The sequence below is a fragment of the Vidua macroura genome, chromosome Z (genome assembly GCF_024509145.1).
Source record: "Vidua macroura isolate BioBank_ID:100142 chromosome Z, ASM2450914v1, whole genome shotgun sequence".
Lineage (NCBI taxonomy): Eukaryota > Metazoa > Chordata > Aves > Passeriformes > Viduidae > Vidua > Vidua macroura.
In genome coordinates this window covers 45865683-45875065 of record NC_071611.1, presented here as the reverse complement: position 1 = coordinate 45875065, position 9383 = coordinate 45865683, and the positions used below count along the sequence as shown (strand labels likewise).

The window sequence follows — 9383 nt, the reverse complement described above, 5'->3', positions numbered from 1 at the left end:
CATCTCTTCAAACTTTTGCACTATTGAATCTCCCATGCCATCTCTGCTGGGAGAAAAGGCAGGTGTATGTGACAGGAGCTTGCTGCAAGTTGCCCTGGGAGCTGGGAGAGAGCAGAGGGGGACACGCACTAATTCATTTCACCGGGAAACAGCTCTAGAGGCACTCGAGTGCAAGCAGTGGAAACACTGCAGCCGTGCTGTCTCGAGTTAGGTACAATATGTGGAGATGTGGAAAGTGTCTCCGAGGCAGCACACTCCCCCTTCTTGTAGTACACAGACAGCTGTGTGCGAGAATCACTTGTATTTGCTCCTGACCAGGGAAAGGCTGAGTGTGTTGAGCAGTGTGAGTCCAAAGGAATGTAACCTGTTTCTTTGTGTTTGGATTTACTGACCAAGAACTGAGCTGACTTGGCTCCTGGGGACTAGAGAAGCACATGAGCAAATGCACTTTTCTCCCCTGGTGGGAAGCTGGTTAGATGCCTTATTACCGTAATTGCCAAATCCATCAGTCATTGCCAGCTGTCTTCAAGACTTCATCCTCTTTCACCCTCTGCTCAGGAAGGAGAGCCAGCTTATTTTGACAATGCTGACAGAAAAGTGCTTGGCATTTGTTTATTCTGCACTGTATCTCTGGTCATCCTTGTTCTTCTCACTCTTTAAAGGTAAGCTTATCTGTATTTTTGTTGTGGTTTGGGTTTTTTGTTGCCGTTGTTTTGATTTTTTTTTTTTTTAAATCTTCTAAGTGCTAGTTACATCCAACCCCAACTTTTATTTTCAGGAAGTCTTGTATCTGCTTGTATTTTGAACTTCATTAGAATCCCATGCTGGTTTAACTGACTTTTGTAATCAGTTTGGATAAGTTTGTGGATCTTACAGTGCTAGGCACATTTTTTTTAAGAAGGAAGAAGCGTGTGTGTTTGTTTTTTTGGTTGTTTTTTTTTTTTTTTTTTTTTTTAATAAAGGTGAGTAATTTTAACTTCCATAAATTAACTGAAATTGTTGTGTTTCAAAAGAAATATGCTCTTGCTTTCCTTAAAAATGTAACCTTCCCATGTTTTTTTGACAACAGGAGATTATAACTCCAGGCTGGGCAGAATGATTTGAGAACCCTGTAGGTGTGTGAGTGCAATTTAATTCTACAGAGCAATACAAGCAGAAGAAAATTCATAGCTGTTTATTTTCTGTGCATCATGTAGAAAGATTAAATCTGTATAAATACATAAATTTACTAATCCTGGTTTGTTTTTATTAACCATACTCTTAGTATGCTTAATAAAAAACAGTTAAGACAGAGATGGATATATATATCTGGAAATATCTAATAAGAATAATGGGCTTCTGTAGTCTAAGGTGTCAGCTCTGACTAAGCTATCTTCAGAAGTTTCAGCATGGTGCTAACAAAAATAGGAGCTGTATGATTATTTCAAAACATTCAGGATAGCAAGGCTGACAATAAAGTGTTTTTAAGTAAGAATGTTGAAATAGCCACAGTCATGAAAGATATTCAGTATTCTAGACAAAATGTTTTTTTATGGCTCCTTTTCAGCTGAAACATAAATGCCTGCAGCAATCAAAAATTCTAAAACTGAGTATTCTAGGTGTGAATGTCTTGTTTCTCACAATTTATATCTAAAGCAGGATTGTCTTTTTAAAGCAGAGAAAGTTGTCCACCTATTTCAGAAGTGCAAGGGCACTGTAAACTTGCATAAATGTGATGTTGCACTGGATAATTCATGCTACATAGATAATTCCTCATTAATTCATCTGAAGCTGTAAATTCATCTGGGCATTTCATTATTACAGAATAATATTTCATCTGCCTAATGTAGTAATGGTACTGCAGAAAAATATTTCCTCAGCTTACTAAATTAAGAACCTTGCTATCTTCAAGACACTTCTGTGCTACTGTAGGAGCTGAACTAACAGGCGGGTTATAGCATCTAGTTATGAGATAAGTAATTTTTTGGACATTCCCATTTTGAGAAGTTGTGTAAATCCTGCCTTTTAAATGTCATGTCCTGAAGTCATGTAAATCCTGCCTTTTAAATAATAAGTAATCACTAATTCATCGGGGGATGCCTAGTTTCTCTCAGCAGCACATGAAGAGAAACTGCTTTTATAAATAATTCAGAGAATTTTTTGTTAGGTCATTTTACCAACAGCTTACAAGTATGCACTTCTACAGAAAAATGCTAAAGCAGAATAAAATTAATCTCTGATAAAGTTGGTCTGTAACTGACTTCTGCTTTACAGATTTTTTTAACTTAAAAGAAAAAAGGGAAAAAAAACCCAGAAAGACCTGGGAACTGAGCAGCTGGGGCAGAAGAGAAATAAGTCAAGATGATATTAGCATGTTATCAGTAGCAGAGTTTTTTAACAGTAAATCCAGATGAACTCCCCTCTGGGTTCCTTAGTTCGCTCACATGGAAATCATGGCAAATTCAAATCATAGCTAACATCACTCTGACATAGCACTGAGTTGTTTCAACGTTGTTCATAGCAATTTATCAAGTACTGGGAACTCCTGTGGGGCTGTTTGACAGGAAAGTTGTCACAAGAACTAGATAAAACCCAAACACAAACAACACATGAAGAACCCAATTTTTTCCCCAGTTCTTTCCTTAACTGTCTGCTTCAACTTGACTTTACTCGCAATAATGCTAGGAGCCCCAGTAGTCATGTCATTTAAGCTAGGTCATTGCAGCCCTCCTTCTCGAAGGACTGATGATCCTTTTTTTGAGACATGAGTCTAAGGAAAAATCAGGAAACTGGTTTTCAACCTTCCTATATCCCAGGTGAATACTCTCAGGGTCAGATATCCCTTCCAGGCCAGGGGCAATCCTTGAGGAGCATCCAGGATGTAGAAGGACCCAGTGAGTCTCAGCAGCTACCTAACAACCTTGGATGGAGGGACTTGAAAAACCTGGTCCAGGGATTGATTGGAAAGGAGAGATCAGACCCATTCCTGCTCCTTTTTTTTGAGTGTGGTGCAGTGTGAGAGATAGGATGCAGACAACTTTACAAAGACATTCTGAGAAACATGTCACAGTGACCACAAAAACACATAGCCTCTCTGAGGAGTTACCTTCAGCTCAGGGCACAGGTACCTACAGGGTTTGAACAGCCAGGGAAGTTAAACATGCACTTGGCTAGTCTGCAGTCAAATCATGTATTCTTATTACTGTGCCTTTATATCCTTTTTTATTTCTTGAGTGAGACCATTACAATGCCCACATGCCACACAGAGCAGAGTCAGGCCTCTTGGTTTCTTTGCTCTATACAGACTGCCATCAGGGTCATATCTGGCCAAGTAGCTTTGAAAAGCCCAACAAAGGCAAAGGCAAGCTGAGGACAACAACCTTTCTCTGCAGTCTGGTGGGAATGTAAGTGCTCAGCTGTATGGGACAAATCCTATGGCAGGGGATGCCACAAGTGAGCTAACCAACTCAAAGATGTAAATGATGAAGTAATTCAGCCTGACTTGGTGTACCCCACTGGTGCAAAGCAGCTTTTCTTTGGCTGACTCACAATAGAGATTTGAATTGCAGTGCTACACCCAATTTCATGCTTTTTCACACCTTTGCTTATTTCAGTGGGGTCTAAGTCATCACATCACAACAGAACTGATGATCTCTTGGAGCAAATCCTCACAAATTTCTTGGTTCACTTCCATGCAAGCAGGTGCTGTTTCTGCAACAGCAGAAGCATTGGCAAGATAGCCTCAGAAGGCGAGATTCCACTGCCAAGCTACAATTTCTCTAATGTGAGCTAATTAGACTGAGGTGACATGAGTTTAGAGATCTATGTAGTAGGAAGAACAAATAATGCTACTTAAATACCTATATATGGAGTCTAAATTTCAGGCCTCAGCTGTTTAGGCCTGATAGAACTGCAATGATGTGTTTTAATCAAACTTATTTACTCCAAAGAGACACAGTTGAACAGATAAAAGGATTCCTGTGCCTTAAGAGAATACAGTGTAATATCATTGATAATTTAGGTGGTTGGTGAAGTAGCTGTATTTTTACATCTCATAACTGTTATCAGAGTAGAACCAGGTGTGAAAGTTAAATAATTTAGAATCTTTCATACCCTTAATTAGAGGTCTGAAGGTTGTATTCACCTCAGTTCTCCACATTCTCTATGTTGATGCAGTTCATATCATCATACAGTTTCAAAGATAACAATGCAGCTGATACACATTTAAAATAGAAAAGATATGAGCTAGGCCTTAGCTTGTACTGGTAGCTCTTTTCTTCCATATTCGTGGCATGAAAAGATGCCACACATGCAACTTGCAGACATGGGAAATTGTTGTCAGATCCCGGCCATTACTTTAATATCTAATAGCACAGACAGCAGGACTGATTGCTCTGAATGCTGAGAGCGTGCTAAGGCATCGCATATGCATGGAGCCAAGGGTATAAATGTACTTGTCCATGGCATCTGCACATATGCTCTGTGATCAGGAGCACTAATGCCCTTCATATGTGTCAGTACATTTAAGACAGGCAGGCAGGGTCCTAAGCAAACCCCTATTTCCTCTGCATTACTGTCTGCTACAGTAACTTGCTGTCCATGCTTGCTTCTTGAGGTTGACTTTATAGTTCAATGAACCAGACCTTGTGTTCAGTCAGTAATCTTCTATGTGCATTCACTGGCACAGCTCTAAGGCTTATCTGTATTATCATAGGCACAGCTACGACAGTGGAGCTGGCCCAAGCTTCTGAGAAGTTGCCAGGCTCCAGGAAAGATGGAGGTATTTCTATGTGCATTTGTTGATAGTGATCTGAGCTAAATCTTGTGTTAATTCTTCTCAAATATCACTGGAAAAAGTGGGCAGGTCCAGAAAAAGCAACTGAGTCATGACATCACCAGTGCCTATTGTTACATGTACCTATTGGTATAGCAGTCCTGCATGTAGGGAGGGGTCCAGAACCAGATACAAGCATGAGAAAGTAGCATCCATCTGATCTTTGGGATAATGCCAGATGGCACCTTGGGTCCCTTCAGCCTTGCTTCAGCTCATAGAGTTTTCTGATGGTCTCAGAGCAGAAGTTCTCATTCCAGGCAGAGGATTAATCTCTTAAAGGCAGCTTCAGAACTCTTTTTTCTCTCTGTTTTATTTTCCTAAGGCATGTGGAAAAGAACATGAGTTAGTGATGGTGGTAGCATATATAATTTCATTTGTATGTGACAAGCAAGGAGGGAGATATAGTCTTTTCAGCTCTAGAGTGTGATTAAAGTAGATGAAAACCCTTTGCATCAGTCCTGACATGGTTGTTAGAAGATGTCTACTGCCTAGAGATCCTACATGAACTAATTAAGAAAGAGATCAAATCTGACTGAGACAGGTAGGGCTAGCACTGGCAATCAGTATCAACCCAGGAAATGAGAAAGGCAGGGGTTTATTGCTGTTTTAAAACACAGTCCTGAGAAAATATGGCTTGAAGAAAGATTTTTGGTTATTAAATACTTTCTGCATTGAGCAAAACAGCTGATGAAAAGGCTGAAACCAGAATCAGATGGAGTGTTTGGAAGTAAGAATCTCCCCACCCAGGGTTTGCAATTAAGTCAGTAAATTGCAATGGAAAGGGAACCTGTAGTCAACATGAGTACTTATGCACATAAACAGTGTGGTGCAGGTGTCTCCGTCTTGCCTTGCTATCAATTGGCTTTGCTCAATTAGAAAACCTGTGGTTAATGGAGTGCTGAAACAAATTCCTGCAAACCCTATCACCATTCAGAAATGGGTATTTTCAACACTTTTGCATTCCGTAGGGTTGAAGAGAAAACCACAGTCCTCATTTCCATTCTTAATGCAACATAGATTTGGGCAGAAAAATTACTTAGAAGAAACAGGCAGGCTTGAGGAGGTCTTGTTTCTTATTGAGAACTCAAAGAGGCTGAAGTCAGTTGGCAGACTGGACTATGACTGTTCACTGTGTTCCCTGAAGCTGAGCTGTGGTTATGTGGAAAAACATCACTGGTCACTTAGATCTTCACCATACCAAGGGAGAAAATTAAGTTGTAAATTGGAAAAGTTGTGTCTGTGGCAGCTGAGGTGAGAGAGGGTCTGATCTATACAGGTTCATATAGTGGTAGAATAATTTGGCTGGAAGGGACCTCCAGAGGTTGTCCAGTCCAGCCCTTCTTCTCTATTGGGTTGCTATCTGAGGAGTCAAGCTACAAACATCTTCAAGGACAATGGTGTTCCTTATGCATAGTACCCTTGAGAAAAAAAAGGCTCTCTTAGTACTGTGGGAATGCTCCACCATGGACCTTGATCTTAATGGTCCTGTCCCTGTGCACCTCCCAGGAGAGCCTGGCTTCTTCATGATGGAGCCCTTCCTCATGAAAACTGAAGGCAGCCAAAAGAACTCACCCTTGTTTTTTCATCTCGAAGCGGATCAAATGCATATCTCTTTAACTCTAATCCATCTGCTGTGTTACAGCAGCCTGTTGTCTGTGGCCTCCACTGCGCTCACTCCAAGGGATCAGTGCTGCCTATGGAGGCTTCATGACACAGAGCTAACTGTGTGTCATGCAGTGGGTGTCTCATTAAGCACAGGCTGGCTGTAGAGAATGATGCTGCTTAATGTTCTCATTACATCTGAGTCAGTGCATTTGAAAAAAACCAAAAGTAGGAAGTCATATAATCATGCAGATAATACTTTACATAATTCTTAGCCATCTTGTGGGTTTTTTTGAAGATCCTCCAGAAGTAATAAAGCAATTGATGGAGTGCTTTTCCCTTAATATTTTGTCATTTTAGAAAGGTAGTCAGCAAACTGAAATCCAGCTCGAGCAATTGTAACAATGGGAAGAAGAGATCAAAACTTAAATAAAAAGCTGCCAGATAGTTTGCAGTTCCCACTGTTTCAAGTGGCAAATGGACAGCAACTTTGAATTAAACCTGTTCATGTTCAGGTTTCACACACAATCCATAAATGGCAACTGGGCAGCTCCAGAAGCTCCAAGCAAAAGCTTTGCCTTTCTATTATAACCAGTTATCCTGTAGCATACTCTCTGCAGTAGCATTTTGTTCAAGGTCTAAGACTTCTATTGTAATTTCCAAAGATATTAGGGTCACCCATTATAATTTAAATTTATTGGATTGGTATCTCAGTTCAAGCACTTCAGCACTCCTGGCGCCATCAGATCTACTTATGTGTTGCCGGATGATATGAAAGAGGGGGCAGCAGGGTAAAGAGAAGGTAGATCTAAGGGAAACCAGTCTGTGGGTAAGGAGAAGAGACATTCTTCTCCAGAGAAGGTCTCTGTCAAGTGGGCAAATTACTTCACCTTTGGGTCAAAATGCTCTAGCAGTCTCAGGAATTCTTTTCTGATGAATAAAAGAGGTCAGGCCAGACAGCACAGGATCACTTTCTGACTTTCAGGCTTGTTCTGGTCTCACTCAGAGACTGAGTATCCCACATCTGCGGCATTGCTACTGTATTACAGGATGACATTCATGCTCCCTCTGGATGCACAGGGCACCAGTTTTATTTTAATTTTGTTTTGTCTGCACCAACATAATTCAGGAGCAGTAGACTGAAGTTACCAAAGCTTAAAAGCAACAGAGTAAAGACAGGACAAAATCACACTCCCCAGATCGTCATTCTCTAGAAGTACTTCAATTTCACTGTGATTTATTTCTGCTCTTAGTCAGGATGAGTGACTTAGCCAATGCAGGTTTGGCTGGCAGGGTGCAGCAGGGAGAGACCAATATTTCATATAACCACTAACAAAACCAGGATGTGAGCCATGTACCCAAGGAAAAGACAATAGCATCTAGTGTTCTGAAAACAGATCAAGGCTAACCAACACTCAGCTGTCACTGTGATCTTGATACCTTTAAAGTCTGGAGAAAAAAAATCAAACAACAAAGTAGATGTAAGGTTTTAAGCCACTTGGTAAGCATATAAGCAAATCTGGACTGAGTCAGCCAAAGCATAGTACATACAGTTTCAAGTGTCTTAGGTCAGACCTCCACAAACCGTGCTTGATTGGTCGCAAGCCTAGTTTGCTCAGAGCCAGTCATTTACTTCATTGAGACAGTATTAGAAGCAGCTTTTCTGTTTAATGTGAAATAAATTCAGACTCCTTGCTAAGAATTTTCACGCCATTATTTACAGTTCCATTTGTCTTTGAAGACCTCAACCACCAAAGCCTCAGACTTCTTCCCGTTAGAAAAAATCCCTTGATAGCAGCCACTTCTGCTGCCAAGACCTCCAAACTGTCACCACCTGATTGGCAGCACAATATCTCACATAGACAGGCAGCAAGTTTGACCTGACTTAGTGAAAGCTCATTGGTGCTGCCTAAAACAGGGCTGAGTCTTATCTACAGGTGTGTTATGAAAGTTCTGCTCCCCAAGTGTGAAACTGTTTCAGATTTAGGAAACATTTAGAAAATGTATCTCCATGTTTCCCAGTTCACATACTAAGCACTGAACAAATTAGGAGTCATTCAAGGTGCAGTCAAAATTGTCATCAGACTAACCCCCATCCCTTTCAGAGGGCTCTTCCACTATGTTTCTCATTATCCATCATTTGACTTCTGGTATTGTAAAGACAAACTTGGAACTTTCTTTGCATTCTCAGATCCGTGTTCAGTAAGGATATTTGTGTCTTGTCTGTGCCTTGCAGCAAGTGGAGCTCTCACTTTGTTCATGGGCAACAACTGTGACTTGAGTGATGAGGGAAAAAGGCAGGAGAAGCCATCTCTAGCCTTGCCTATTGCATCCTCAATGCCTTTGCTGCTTAGCTTTGCTATGCAAGTACAGGTGGCAGGCTGGCAAGGCAAAAGTTCATAGTTTGGGAAACTAGCTGTTTCTGGGATCATAACCAGCTGATGAGCACTGCAGAAGGAAAAATTGAGAGAAGCACTGTAACATCTCTGAGCACACTGGGCAGTTCCTTTTCACAGTATTATTGTCTGTATCATTTCCACTCCAGCCTGTCCTCTGCATTGCCCAGAGGAGTTAAACCATATTACCCCTACTTCACCAACAACACACTGAGGCAATGGTTTAGAGCAAGATCTCTCCCTCATCTTTGAACCATAAAAAAGGGAACAAGCTATTTTTCCTATTAAAGACATGCCTGTGACTAAGGAATAGCTCTTGGAATCTTTGCTCTCTTCACATCTTGGGACAAAATTATTACGTTTCTCTTCCTGGGAAGTTAGTATATCTCAGTGTATAAACTGGGGGAAACTGACCAGAAGAGGCTGATTGCTGCTCAGGGGTGGGCTGGGCACAGATCAGTGAGTGGCAAGCAATTGTGTTGTGCATAATTTCTCAAATTTGGGTTTTATTTCTGTCTCTCTTTTTGTTGTCTCCCTTTTCATTATTATTATTACTATGTTTCATTACATTT

The 9383-nt window shown here is 40.8% G+C and overlaps 1 protein-coding gene across 1 annotated transcript in view; it reads left to right on the top strand.

The window, feature by feature from the left end:
• The first annotated feature begins 583 nt into the window (after nucleotides 1-583).
• LOC128821725 (neuronal acetylcholine receptor subunit alpha-7-like) overlaps nucleotides 584-9383 on the top strand; it is a 57005-nt gene continuing 48205 nt past the window's right edge. Inside the window, exon 1 of the mRNA XM_054002956.1 lies at nucleotides 584-662. Within this exon, the coding sequence (XP_053858931.1) occupies nucleotides 584-662 (79 nt within the window). The remainder of the gene's footprint in view (nucleotides 663-9383) is intronic.